Source organism: Ranitomeya imitator, chromosome 2 (genome assembly GCF_032444005.1).
Source record: "Ranitomeya imitator isolate aRanImi1 chromosome 2, aRanImi1.pri, whole genome shotgun sequence".
NCBI classification, from domain to species: domain Eukaryota; kingdom Metazoa; phylum Chordata; class Amphibia; order Anura; family Dendrobatidae; genus Ranitomeya; species Ranitomeya imitator.
Genome location: NC_091283.1, coordinates 162,156,870 through 162,171,224, shown reverse-complemented (window position 1 = coordinate 162,171,224; position 14,355 = coordinate 162,156,870). Strand labels below are relative to the sequence as shown.

General features: G+C 50.6%; 2 protein-coding genes and 2 non-coding genes across 7 annotated transcripts in view; 3 read left to right on the top strand and 1 right to left on the bottom strand.

Annotated features, from left to right (window-relative positions):
• LRSAM1 (leucine rich repeat and sterile alpha motif containing 1) overlaps positions 1 to 10,415 on the bottom strand; it is a 59,799-nt gene extending 49,384 nt beyond the window's left edge. The window contains exons 1-8 of one of the 4 annotated variants that reach the window (XM_069747697.1): positions 10,284 to 10,415; positions 2,649 to 2,753; positions 2,157 to 2,213; positions 2,014 to 2,058; positions 1,351 to 1,428; positions 1,204 to 1,272; positions 915 to 999; positions 344 to 465 (exon numbers count right to left, since the gene is read on the bottom strand). In XM_069747697.1, coding sequence (XP_069603798.1) covers positions 344 to 465; positions 915 to 999; positions 1,204 to 1,272; positions 1,351 to 1,428; positions 2,014 to 2,058; positions 2,157 to 2,213; positions 2,649 to 2,720 — 528 coding nt within the window. In that variant the 5' untranslated portion in view covers positions 2,721 to 2,753; positions 10,284 to 10,415. Of the gene's footprint in view, positions 1 to 343; positions 466 to 914; positions 1,000 to 1,203; positions 1,273 to 1,350; positions 1,429 to 2,013; positions 2,059 to 2,156; positions 2,214 to 2,648; positions 2,754 to 10,019; positions 10,051 to 10,163; positions 10,180 to 10,259 lie in introns of those variants that run through there. The other 3 variants (XM_069747700.1, XM_069747699.1, XM_069747698.1) reach the window with 3 other exon arrangements.
• A 274-nt stretch (positions 10,416 to 10,689) lies between these two features.
• RPL12 (ribosomal protein L12) lies at positions 10,690 to 14,082 on the top strand. The gene is made up of 7 exons (XM_069747696.1): positions 10,690 to 10,853; positions 11,600 to 11,673; positions 11,756 to 11,854; positions 13,354 to 13,435; positions 13,672 to 13,758; positions 13,831 to 13,943; positions 14,037 to 14,082. Exons 1-7 carry the CDS (start codon positions 10,817 to 10,819, stop codon positions 14,040 to 14,042), a joined length of 498 nt encoding a protein of 165 aa, XP_069603797.1. The 5' UTR covers positions 10,690 to 10,816; the 3' UTR covers positions 14,043 to 14,082.
• Positions 11,137 to 11,259, top strand: LOC138668328 (small nucleolar RNA SNORA65). Its single transcript, XR_011319154.1, has one exon. It is a non-coding gene; the product is annotated as a small nucleolar RNA SNORA65 (small nucleolar RNA).
• LOC138668329 (small nucleolar RNA SNORA65) lies at positions 13,495 to 13,620 on the top strand. The gene has a single exon (XR_011319155.1). It is a non-coding gene; the product is annotated as a small nucleolar RNA SNORA65 (small nucleolar RNA).
• Positions 14,083 to 14,355: the final 273 nt, after the last annotated feature.

Below are 14,355 nucleotides of genomic sequence, written 5' to 3'. Positions count from 1 at the left end.
GCCGAAATATTTTTTTTTCCTTTCTGAAATATGGTTTTGTTTTTTCCCCAGTTTTTAAAAATATTTTTTACTTCCCTTTTTCTTTTTTAAGCCTTCTTAGGGAAATTGAACCTGTGATTGTTTGATCACTTGTTTTACAGTATTGCAATTTATAGAGAAAATCGTGATCTATTATGAAGCCCAGCCTTTGGCTTCACAGGAGTACCAAGATGGCGTCCATGGGGTAATTCAGCTGAACAGACACCCTACAGCTGGTTGGGATTTCACAGGGCGGCAGCCATGGAGAGGAATGGACGCCCCACCAGAACTGATATTTGTACTACATTCCGGTTCTATGAATTACCTCTAATGTGCGGACATTGGCCAGAGCCGGAGGAAGCTCACTGAGTCTATTTTCGCTGATGTTCAAAGTACGCAGGCAGCGTAGACCACCAACGGTCGGGGGAAGCAGCTTCAGCTTATTTCCTGAAGGATAATTACAAACAATTAGTAAAAAGTGATTGCGAGATAAGCAGGACCCAGAGGCAGCCTTCGATGCCGCTTATCCTGGGAAAAATCGACACACAGCCTCCACAACCATTTTATTATGAAAACTTCTGTAACTTTCTACTTCTCTTTTTTTGTTGACATTTTACAATTTTTGATTCCTCAACAGTTTTAAGATCTCTGCTTGCTGTTAGTGACTGGATACAATCCGGCTCACATCCATGTACGACGAGGTTCAGGGCTGAATACAGATCTTCTCTCCCTACAGCTTTGTTTGGGTTTTTGGGGTCACCGAATTGGAAATAAAGAAGACTTCCATCCACTGACAGCAAGCAGAAACTTTGGAAATTGGCAAGATTTTAGAACAGACGGTAAAAAGGAAAGTTACCGAAGTTTTTGATGTGATGGTGACTATATTGGGCGCTCACCTTTCACATTCAGGGTCTGGAGTTGGATTAAGTTTCCTATGGAGTCTGGGAGAGAACGCAACACGTTTCGCTCCACGTTCAGCACCTGGGGATGAAAAACAGAGAGACTCATTCTTACTTGTATTGGTCATAAAACTGGCTGCCGAAAGAAAGGATTTTCACAGCACATGGGGCAGAATTTCCAAATAATTGGCACTGCAAGGTCTGCTCCACCTGTGCCGGACCCACTACAACCCCCCACTTAAAAAAAAAAATCGCGTCTTGGTCCCCAATTCTTCTCTCCCTTTACCCGTAATGACTTGAGCTGTCCTATGTCTGCAGGAATTGATGTGATTTGATTATCATGGAGATCCAGAACCTACAAAAAAAAACAACAACAGAAATTAAGTTTGGGAACAAACGGATCTGGAGATGAGGAACCGCAATGGATAATTACCTTTAAAGTGGCTAAATCTAAAATCTGGATGGACTTGGGGACCAGCTGCGATAAAAAATTACTATGAAGAATCAACACCTGGAAAGAAAAAGGATAATTAGGATTAAAACTCCTGAAAATAATCTGTGCTGTGTGAATAAATAAATCTGATCACTAAATGTGCTCCGATAGCTTTGGGTGCTGAGTCCGAGTCACTGCCTGATAGAAGAGCAGCATACTTATATACTGAAATACTCTGCGCTGCTCAGACCCTGCTCCATCCACTTCCAGTCTGCCAATCCCCCTTACATCCTGCCATGGACCATGTAGCACATGAGGGTCCAGATAGCAGGTTCTGTATAAGATCACTGTCCTGAAATACTCAGTGCTGCTAGGATAAATTAATCTCATCACTAAATGTTCTGATAGTTTTGGGTGTTGATTCCCAGTCATTTCTGATTTCCTATGGGGCATACTCCTCAACTAAAATATTCTCTGGGCCCTGATTCATCCACTCCCAGACCCCCTCTTTACATCCTGAAACAGACCATGTAGCACATGAGGACAGATAAGAGCCCCCCCAAAATATAATTCTCCTGAAATGGTAAAGAAATGCCTTGTATTGTTATCCTGCATCCTCCTTCCTTTCCCCATACTTCGGGGGCACCGGACTCCATTACTGACCTTCTTCTGCAGGACCCGACAGGTGGAGAAAGCAGCATCAGGGACCTGAAATCCAGACAAAGCGAGAGGATGGGGATGATGACTAATGATAAGAGGTAACACGAAGGATGGATAGACATTATACCGACAGATCATGGTGTTACCTCAGACAGTTCACATTTGGAGATGTCCAGGATTTCATCGGCGCCGGCTTCCTTCGCCTGAATACAGACAGATACACTTATTCTGATTCCAGGAGCTCAAAAATAAAAACACACTGATGCAGCAGAGCCAAGGTTGTTTTTTTTTGTGCTTTACCTCCAGTCCTAAGTAAATCTACAAATACCACAACAGACACACTCAGCTCTGCTACATCTGTACTTCATCTAATAGATCTCAGATGGCATTAGCTCTGCTGAATCTCCACCATTAGAGCAGATAACGAGAGTGATTGCCAGGACCACTCTGTTCTAGATGACGATGATGGGAATGAGACAGGAGCCCTATCTAGAACTGGATGAGCTCCAGCTCCTCAGCCCAGCACACACTGCTGCAGAACATCCTACGAGGAGATCAGTTCTGTCTGATGTCATATCCTGGCATCAATGTTACATGCTGGAAGAAGAAACAAGCAGCACCGTCCTCCCCGCACTCACCAGGCACATCTGATATTCTAGGCGTTTCCTCGCCTCTCCGCTCTGCTTCTTCCTGAAGAAAAGCGGCATCATGTCTGGCGGCAAGCTCCTCGGTCAGATAGCGAGCTGTAACAGAAGACATGCAGAGCTCGAGCCTCCGGAGACTATACAGCCTATATAGCCTATTACTCTATGGGACCACTCCCTGACAGCGGCTGCAAGCAGAGAGCAACCGCACACTGACACTTAGAGGAGAGAAGAGCACACTGACAGCAGAGAGCAGCCGCACACTGACACTTAGAGGAGAGAAGAGCACACTGACAGCAGAGAGCAGCCGCACACTGACACTTAGAGGAGAGCAGCCGCACACTGACAGCAGAGAGCAGCCGCACACTGACACTTAGAGGAGAGAAGAGCACACTGACAGCAGAGAGCAGCCGCACACTGACACTTAGAGGAGAGAAGAGCACACTGACAGCAGAGAGCAGCCGCACACTGACACTTAGAGGAGAGCAGCCGCACACTGACAGCAGAGAGCAGCCGCACACTGACACTTAGAGGAGAGCAGCCGCACACTGACAGCAGAGAGCAGCCGCACACTGACAGCAGAGAGCAGCCGCACACTCACACTTAGAGGAGAGAAGAGCACACTGACAGCAGAGAGCAGCCGCACACTGACAGCAGAGAGCAGCCGCACACTGACACTTAGAGGAGAGAAGAGCACACTGACAGGGGAGAGCAGCCGCACACTGACAGCAGAGAGCAGCCGCACACTGACAGCAGAGAGCAGCCGCACACTGACAGCAGAGAGCAGCCGCACACTGACAGCAGAGAGCAGCCGCACACTGACAGCAGAGAGCAGCCGCACACTGACAGCAGAGAGCAGCCGCACACTGACAGCAGAGAGCAGCCGCACACTGACAGCAGAGAGCAGCCGCACACTGACAGCAGAGAGCAGCCGCACACTGACACTTAGAGGAGAGAAGAGCACACTGACAGCAGAGAGCAGCCGCACACTGACAGCAGAGAGCAGCCGCACACTGACAGCAGAGAGCAGCCGCACACTCACACTTAGAGGAGAGAAGAGCACACTGACAGCAGAGAGCAGCCGCACACTGACAGCAGAGAGCAGCCGCACACTGACAGCAGAGAGCAGCCGCACACTCACACTTAGAGGAGAGAAGAGCACACTGACAGCAGAGAGCAACCGCCCACTGACAGCAGAGAGCAACTGCCCACTGACAGCAGAGAGCAACCGCCCACTGACAGCAGAGAGCAGCCGCACACTGACAGAAGAGAGCAACCGCACACTGACAGCAGAGAGCAGCCGCACACTGACAGCAGAGAGCAGCCGCACACTGACAGCAGAGAGCAGCCGCACACTGACACTTAGAGGAGAGCAGCCGCACACTGACAGCAGAGAGCAGCCGCACACTGACAGCAGAGAGCAGCCGCACACTGACAGCAGAGAGCAGCCGCACACTGACAGCAGAGAGCAGCCGCACACTGACAGCAGAGAGCAGCCGCACACTCACACTTAGAGGAGAGAAGAGCACACTGACAGGGGAGAGCAGCCGCACACTGACAGCAGAGAGCAGCCGCACACTGACAGCAGAGAGCAGCCGCACACTGACAGCAGAGAGCAGCCGCACACTGACAGCAGAGAGCAGCCGCACACTGACAGCAGAGAGCAGCCGCACACTGACAGCAGAGAGCAGCCGCACACTGACAGCAGAGAGCAGCCGCACACTGACAGCAGAGAGCAGCCGCACACTGACAGCAGAGAGCAGCCGCACACTGACAGCAGAGAGCAGCCGCACACTGACAGCAGAGAGCAGCCGCACACTGACAGCAGAGAGCAGCCGCACACTGACAGCAGAGAGCAGCCGCACACTGACAGCAGAGAGCAGCCGCACACTGACACTTAGAGGAGAGAAGAGCACACTGACAGCAGAGAGCAACTGCCCACTGACAGCAGAGCGCAACCGCCCACTGACAGCAGAGAGCAGCCGCACACTGACAGCAGAGAGCAACCGCACACTGACAGCAGAGAGCAACCGCACGCCAACAGCAGAGAGCAACCGCACGCCGACAGCAGAGAGCAACCGCACACTGACACTTAGAGGAGAGAAGCCGAGCACTGACAGCAGAGAGCAGCCACACGCTGACAGCAGAGAGCAGCCGCACACTGACAGCAGAGAGCAACCGCACGCCGCCAACAGAGAGCAACCGCACACTGACACTTAGAGGAGAGAAGACGAACACTGACAGCAGAGAGCAGCCGCACGCCGACAGCAGAGAGCAGCCGCACGCTGACAGCAGAGAGCAACCGCACGCCGACAGCAGAGAGCAACCGCACGCCGACAGCAGAGCAACCGCACGCCGACAGCAGAGAGCAACCGCACGCCGACAGCAGAGCAACCGCACGCCGACAGCAGAGAGCAACCGCACGCCGACAGAGAGCAGCCACACACTGACAGCAGAGAGCAGCCGCACGCCGACAGCAGAGAGCAGCCGCACGCCGACAGCAGAGAGCAACCGCACACTGACACTTAGAGGAGAGAAGACGAACACTGACAGCAGAGAGCAGCCGCACACTGACACTTAGAGGAGAGAAGAGCACACTGACAGCAGAGAGCAGCCACACACTGACAGCAGAGAGCAGCCGCACACTGACAGCAGAGAGCAGCCGCACACTGACAGCAGAGAGCAGCCGCACACTGACAGCAGAGAGCAGCCGCACACTGACAGCAGAGAGCAGCCGCACACTGACAGCAGAGAGCAGCCGCACACTGACAGCAGAGAGCAGCCGCACACTGACAGCAGAGAGCAGCCGCACACTGACAGCAGAGAGCAGCCGCACACTGACAGCAGAGAGCAGCCGCACACTGACACTTAGAGGAGAGAAGAGCACACTGACAGCAGAGAGCAACTGCCCACTGACAGCAGAGCGCAACCGCCCACTGACAGCAGAGAGCAGCCGCACACTGACAGCAGAGAGCAACCGCACACTGACAGCAGAGAGCAACCGCACGCCAACAGCAGAGAGCAACCGCACGCCGACAGCAGAGAGCAACCGCACACTGACACTTAGAGGAGAGAAGCCGAGCACTGACAGCAGAGAGCAGCCACACGCTGACAGCAGAGAGCAGCCGCACACTGACAGCAGAGAGCAACCGCACGCCGCCAACAGAGAGCAACCGCACACTGACACTTAGAGGAGAGAAGACGAACACTGACAGCAGAGAGCAGCCGCACGCCGACAGCAGAGAGCAGCCGCACGCTGACAGCAGAGAGCAACCGCACGCCGACAGCAGAGAGCAACCGCACGCCGACAGCAGAGCAACCGCACGCCGACAGCAGAGAGCAGACGCACACTAACACTTAGAGGAGAGAAGAGCACACTGACAGGGGAGAGCAGCCACACACCGACAGCAGACAGGGCGGCCGCACGCTCACACCAGAGAGAAGCGGAGCGCGACCGAATGCCGACACTGAGAATTAAACACACAGATACTCTAGAACAGGAAGGGGAGAAGCTACATAACACTATCCACCACTACTGGCAGTGTCAGGCTGTTCTAGATTACCCCTGTCTGACAGTCAGTGCCACCAGAGCAATGTCCCAATAAATGACTCATTATAAAATCCAGTAATGTCCTGATTATGACAGATTCCATATAAAGAGGAGCGGCAAAGGACACATATATAATCAGTGAGTGAAGACTATTGATTACAGTCCTCACACATAACACATCAGTGATTCACCTACAGGCATACCGACATCCAGGAAAAAGAGTAGAGACTCAACTAGCTCAGCTCTGCTCAACCTGTCTATCAGCTGTAGTGTAATGTTCCCGTATGTCCAGCATCACTGTTCTCAGACACCCACCAGTGGTACTGTCTGCTGAGCCATGTATCTAATCCTATCCTGTGTGATTCTGTCTGCTGAGTCATGTATCTAATCCTATCCTGTGTGATACTGTCTGCTGAGTCATGTATCTAATCCTATCCTGTGTGATTCTGTCTGCTGAGCCGTGTATCTAATCATACGTTGTGTCATACTGACTGCTGAGCCGTGTATCTAATCCTATCCTGTGTGATACTGTCTGCTGAGCCGTGTATCTAATCCTATCCTGTGTGATACTGTCTACTGAGCCGTGTATCTAATCCTATCCTGTGTGATACTGTCTGCTGAGCCGTGTATCTAATCCTATCCTGTGTGATACTGTCTACTGAGCCGTGTATCTAATCCTATCCTGTGTGATAGTCTGCAGAGCTGTGTATCTAATCCTATCCTGTGTGATACTGTCTGCTGAGCTGTGTATCTAATCCTATCCTGTGTGATACTGTCTACTGAGCTGTGTATCTAATCCTATCCTGTGTGATACTGTCTGCTGAGCCGTGTATCTAATCCTACGTTGTGTGATACTGACTGCTGAGCCGTGTATCTAATCCTATCCTGTGTGATACTGTCTGCTGAGCCGTGTATCTAATCCTATCCTGTGTGATACTGTCTGCTGAGCCGTGTATCTAATCCTATCCTGTGTGATACTGTCTACTGAGCCGTGTATCTAATCCTATCCTGTGTGATACTGTCTACTGAGCTGTGTATCTAATCCTATCCTGTGTGATACTGTCTGCTGAGCCGTGTATCTAATCCTATCCTGTGTGATACTGTCTGCTGAGCCGTGTATCTAATCCTATCCTGTGTAATACTGTCTGCTGAGCTGTGTATCTAATCCTATCCTGTGTGATACTGTCTGCTGAGCCGTGTATCTAATCCTATCCTGTGTGATACTGTCTGCTGAGCCGTGTATCTAATCCTATCCTGTGTTATACTGTGTGCGGAGTAGTGTATCTAATCCTATCCTGTGATACTGTCTGCTGAGCTGTGTATCTAATCCTACACTGTGATACCGTCTTCTGAGCCATGTATCTAATCCTAGTATCCTGTGTTATACTGTCTACTGAGCTGTGTATCTAATCCTATCCTGTGTGATACTGTCTGCTGAGCTGTGTATCTAATCCTTCCCGTGTGATCCTGTCTTCTGAGCTGTGTATCTAAGCCTTCCCTGTGTGATCCTGTCTTCTGAGCTGTGTATCTAAGCCTTCCCTGTGTGATCCTGTCTTCTGAGCTGTGTATCTAAGCCTTCCCTGTGTGATCCTGTCTGCTGAGCTGTGTATCTAATCCTATCCTGTGTGATACTGTCTGCTGAGCCGTGTATCTAATCCTATCCTGTGTGATACTGTCTGCTGAGCCGTGTATCTAATCCTATCCTGTGTTATACTGTGTGCGGAGTAGTGTATCTAATCCTATCCTTTGATACTGTCTGCTGAGCTGTGTATCTAATCCTACACTGTGATACCGTCTTCTGAGCCATGTATCTAATCCTAGTATCCTGTGTTATACTGTCTACTGAGCTGTGTATCTAATCCTATCCTGTATGATGCTGTCTGCTGAGCCGTGTATCTAATCCTATCCTGTGTGATACTGTCTACTGAGCTGTGTATCTAATCCTATCCTGTGTGATACTGTCTGCTGAGCCGTGTATCTAATCCTATCCTGTGTGATACTGTCTGCTGAGCCGTGTATCTAATCCTATCCTGTGTAATACTGTCTGCTGAGCTGTGTATCTAATCCTATTCTGTGTGATACTGTCTGCTGAGCCGTGTATCTAATCCTATCCTGTGTGATACTGTCTGCTGAGCCGTGTATCTAATCCTATCCTGTGTGATACTGTGTGCGGAGTAGTGTATCTAATCCTATCCTGTGATACTGTCTGCTGAGCTGTGTATCTAATCCTACACTGTGATACCGTCTTCTGAGCCATGTATCTAATCCTAGTATCCTGTGTTATACTGTCTACTGAGCTGTGTATCTAATCCTATCCTGTGTGATACTGTCTACTGAGCCGTGTATCTAATCCTTCCCGTGTGATCCTGTCTTCTGAGCTGTGTATCTAAGCCTTCCCTGTGTGATCCTGTCTGCAGAGCCGTGTATCTAAGCCTTCCCTGTGTGATCCTGTCTTCTGAGCTGTGTATCTAAGCCTTCCCTGTGTGATCCTGTCTGCAGAGCTGTGTAGCTAAGCCTTCCCTGTGTGATCCTGTCTTCTGAGCTGTGTATCTAAGCCTTGTGCCACCTATATACATGTGAGAAGATAATTCGCATTCCTCTGCTGTATATAGAAACATCCGCATTCTCGGGGTTATAGTCAGTGATAATCCAGCAGCGACAGAGGAGGAGGATATTCCTCGCCTTACATGTGATATAATCCAATATTACCGTCATTGGACCATCAGACAATCCGGCAGCTTCTTCGCCCTTTCCCTTCATTATATGCATGTAATATTACTGACACACAATTAACCCCGTCCTTCCCTTCCCCACTGGATGTACAAACAAACAAGCAAAATGAAGAAACTTTCTGCTGTTTGCAAAACACAAGAGCAATGTAAATAACACAGATGATGTAAGGAGGCTGCTCCATATTCAGCACAAGATACCGGTTTTATTCCTGCAGTCTCGGATTATTCACGCCATCATGGCCAGAGTCATTAAAGCCTCGGGCTGTTACGACCTGACGCATTCTCGGACAGCAGCTTCTGGCTTCGTTCCTAAGGACCCCCAGCCCGGCCCTCACGGGCAGCCGTCTCCAGATCACCGGTATTCTTGGGTTTGCTGCAGCCGCCTGCGCGCTGAGTATTGTAGTGCACCTTACCTACATGTCATAAAGGATACAGGGAAGGGAATGCGTACAAGAGATTTGGTTTTTATCTTTGATCCTCTTCCAGGACATATAAATCATTAGTACCCTGGAGTCCATTGGCACTGGAGCCAAGACTGGCCAGGACCGCTGTCGGGAGCTGCTGTGTAGCTATCAGTCCGGTCTGCAGCAGGTTGTAACAGCCAGAGGGGCGCTACCAAGAACTGGGGACGCTTGGCACAAAGAGGCGAAGACTCCGAAGAACGCACAAGTCAGGAAAATGACATTCTGAGGTGATTTTTGGAGAAATCACCTGTTATATTATTTTACACGAGAATTTGTGATTGCGGCTGTACAGACAGTAAAAGTCCGATAATCTGACACTTCAAGCTCCAGAACGCTCCTCTCATCTGACAATCCAGACTTTCCCTCCGGCGCCACACACAACAGTACATTTTACCAAAACATCTTATTTCCAGCCTACGAACATGTTTTCTATACACGTCTGACAATCCAGAATATTTGGTAATAAATCCAGCCATGGGAACAACACAACCGGTCTATACACAGACAGACAGCACCCCGAATCCGAGCAGCCCCTGGTGACATAGCAGTGTCATTACACCCAGTGTTACCAATACGGGACACAGGCGAAGCATCCAGTGGGGCGGGGGCCGGTACTCACCGCTGGGGAGGGCCACACACTCACCGCTGGGGAGGGCCACACACTCACCGCTGGGGAGGGCCACACACTCACCGCTGGGGAGGGCCACACACTCACCGCTGGGGAGGGCCACACACTCACCGCTGGGGAGGGCCACACACTCACCGCTGGGGAGGGACACACACTCACCGCTGGGGAGGGACACACACTCACCGCTGGGGAGGGCCACACACTCACCGCTGGGGAGGGCCACACACTCACCGCTGGGGAGGGCCACACACTCACCGCTGGGGAGGGACACACACTCCCCGGGGCCCCTCACTGTCCTCCCAGCTTCAACGGTTCCTCTGCAGCCATCTGAGGCTTCCGGGTTCCCAAGCATCACGTGATCGACTGCGCACATCACTATCAGAGCTCCATCTAGTGGTCAGTCCGCGCATGACAAGTAATGCCGGCTCTCATCTATCCGCTATAAAACAGCTTGAGAATTACACTGGTGCATAACCTAAGAGCGATTATATCGATGGTCTCCCTAGACACGTATTTTGCTTCACGACTTCCGTCACAGAATTACGGGCATCCAGACACAAACATGGCTGCCAGCAGTACATCCTCGAGATCTTTAGCGCCTTCTGGACTGCCCAATTCTCGCGAGATTTACTCCCTTAATAAGCCGCGTCGCGCTGCTCCTCCTACCCTCTTTCTCTTTACGCTTCCCAGCTGGTAGAGGTGCAGCTCTCATCGGTCGTCCCGAATCCGGGTTCATCCGACACCGAAACCGGCCAGAGTGAAGCGGAGCCCCTTAGTCCGGCGCTACCATGCCTCCTAAATTTGATCCCACCGAGATTAAAATCGGTACGTGAGGCGGGAGAGGGGGATGTGAGCCGCCGAGCGGAGCCCCGCCACACCGGGCAGGCCGCAGCGCAGGAGCCGAGCAACGTGTCTGCCGGGGTAATGTGAACGGAGGCTTGTCCCGGGCGGGTGCAGGGCTGCGGTAGGCCCCGGGGAGACGGCCATCACTGCAGACCTGAAACTGCGGTGTCTGGGAGCCCGGCTCCTGTCCTCAGCGGCATTGTGGGGAAGGGGTTAATTGGCATCTGCCCGATTGTTTGCCCTTAGGCTTGGGGGGTTGTAGCCACCCGCCACTGTGCCGGTCTGCAATGTCTGGGCACAGTCCAGTGGTGGCTTATAGCGACCTCCTCTTAGGAAACAGGGCGGCTCTGTGTGTGATCTGCCCTGTGCCGAAAGCTGGAGAACATGGCGGCTCCGCAGCGGGGCTGCGTACCCTGCTTGCCCCAGAACAGAGCTGCGTACCCTGCTCGCCCCAGAACATGGCGGCTCCGCAGCGGGGCTGCGTACCTTGCTCGCCCCAGAACAGAGCTGCATACCCTGCTCGCCCCAGAAGATGGCGGCTCCGCAGCGGGGCTGCGTACCCTGCTCGCCCCAGAACATGGCGGCTCCGCAGCGGGGCTGCGTACCTTGCTCGCCCCAGAACAGAGCTGCATACCCTGCTCGCCCCAGAAGATGGTGGCTCCGCAGGGGGGCTGCGTACCCTGCTCGCCCCCTTCTCTACTAATCTCCTTCTGTCCTCTCATCCTTAGTGTTCCTGCGATGCACCGGAGGGGAGGTTGGAGCCACCTCTGCTCTGGCCCCTAAAATCGGCCCTCTGGGTTTGGTAAGTCGTCTGCTCCCCGTGTAAGATTCCGCGCCAGGTGCTACGTGTAATCTAATGTGTCTTTTTTGTTTGTTTTTTTTAGTCCCCCAAGAAAGTTGGTGATGACATTGCTAAGGCAACCGGTGACTGGAAGGGGCTGAGGATCACCATCAAACTGACCATCCAGAACAGGCAGGCTCAGGTAATGTTGATTTTTGTTCGTGACGCATTTTATGAAAATGGTAAATCTAGATTGATGTCTTGTACTTATTTATAAAAAATATCAAATTTGACCATTTCCAGAATTTGCCGTTTTCCTACATTGAATGATTATCCCTTTAATCCAGATGGTCACACAACACTTCCCTCTTGTCTGCTTTACATCAGCACCGTTGGTAAAATGTAGGTTTAAAAATGTAGCATTAAGATTTCATTATTTTTTTTTAAGGAAATTTACACAACACTTTTAGGGACCTATTCAGTTTTGAAATGACTTTAGGTGAGATATAGAGTTATAATAGATCTATAAAAGTTGTCTCGTATAGTATACTGCCGAAAGCTACATTGTCACCAGTCGCGAGGATGCTGGTCTTATTGCAGGTCAGTTTTAATTTGTGTTGGGGTCACAGGAAACCGGTCACCCAGACTTTCCACATGTAAAGGCACTTAGTCTTGTTCGATGGGCGTCTCTGGTCTTGGTACGGCACCTCTCACAATCACTGCCCTAAATCATCCAATGTCCCCCTGTCACGCTCCCCTGCAGACGCACTTCTCTGCTGTGCCGAGGGCAAGTCACAGTACTGTAGTGCAAATTCTCCATGCGAGTGACCGCCGAGAGGTCGGGTACAGGCTGCCTGTAGCATTATGTATAGAACTCCACCATAGAATCAATGGTGTGATAAAATGGCAGTGCCCAAGTCTGCTGGAGGTATTGGAGCTCAGCCCGACTCGCGTCCTTGGAGCAGAGCTGCAGTACTCCTAGTGAACAGGTGAGGCGTGGTTCTTTGAATAAGTCAGCCATGTGTTTTTTTTTTTTTTTTACCTAAGAGCTTGTTCACTAGTAAACAACCAGTGCTTAAGTCAGGACCCTGATAAAAATAAAATTGCAGGCTGACATGAAATTGTCTTATAACTCTGCGGAAAAGGGTTCTGTTGTGGGAGGAACAACTGTTTTTTTTTATTTACATTCTGAATTAATTGTGCAGTAGTGGACATCCCCTTTAAATGTAATCTGTCAGCAGATTTTTTTTCTATGTAACCTGAGAACCATATCATGTAGGGGTTAAAACACAGAACTCAATGAGGTCATATGTTGGGCTGTGTGCTATTACCTTGAAGGTTTTATCACCTGATTATTGCTGTGACTAGCCGGCTCAGCTTGCTAGTCTGACTCCACCACTCCACCGCCTCCTGTGATAAGCAGCTCCTGGTCTATAGACATTTGTCTATAGAGAGCCTGGTGCGGGCGGGGGAAGCTTTCTCAGCTCTGCTGCATTGCTAAATCTAAATACTGTCAGATCAGTTTCACCCAGTAATGTAAAGAGAAGCTGAATCCAATGATGTATCACTTACATCAGGCAACTCTGAGGTAGCAGAAACCTGCTGACAGATTCCCATAAGTGGTGTGATCTTCTAGAGCATTGTTTCTCATGGGTTTATAACTTGAGAACACGACAAATGAGAATTAATTGTGTATTGCAGATTGAGGTTGTGCCATCCGCCTCGGCTCTGATCATCAAGGCCCTCAAGGAGCCGCCCCGTGACAGGAAGAAGCAGAAGAACAGTAAGTGTTGGCCGTTATTGTGGTGTCTGCACAGGGACGATCCGCCGGCCCCCCAGCCACCCGCCACTGTAGCAGTCTGCAGTGGCTGTGTATAGTCCAGTGGTGCGCTAAGAGAAGACGCCACCTTTAGGAAACAGGTGCACTCTGCCCGTGAGTGACTCTGTGCCGTAAGGATGGGGACAGATGCCCAGATAATACCGGCTTGTTCTAATCTGTGGGTTTCTATATTTTGACAGTAAAACACAACGGCAACATCTCCATGGATGAAGTGATTAGCATCGCCCGTCAGATGAGGCCCCGTTCCCTGGCCAGAGAGCTGTCAGGTTAGTCTTGTGATAAATGGGGCCTGGGAATCCTTATCTGGATTGGTTTTATGTTTTGGTTTTCTTCTGCAGGAACCATCAAGGAAATCCTGGGAACGGCACAGTCCGTGGGCTGCAACGTGGACGGGAGACACCCACACGATATCATTGACGATATTAACAGCGGTGCATTGGAGTGCCCAGCGGTAAGTGCCACACATCACGATGCACTGCAATAACTAGTAATGTGCGAGCTACTGACTGGTGTTTACTTTTTTTTTTTTTTTTCTCCCTTCCAGAATTAATCTGAAGATGTCAACCATAATAAAAAAATTCTTCACATAATCTGCTTTGTTTTCATTTTTTATTTCTGATTAAAGCTGGGTCACTGGGTGTCGATATGTATGGGACCACCAGAGACGATACCTAGGAGTTTTGTGCTTTGTTTGCTGACACTAGGTGGTGCTACAGTTCAGTAAACTTGTGCTGTACTTGATTGGATCTCCTCAACCCTCCCGGAGGCAGCATTGGAAGGGGAGCGTTACACCTGCATATGTCCTACACCTGTCCTGGTCGTTGAAATAGGGTGTGTGGACAGGCAGGTGTATGTAGGTGCAG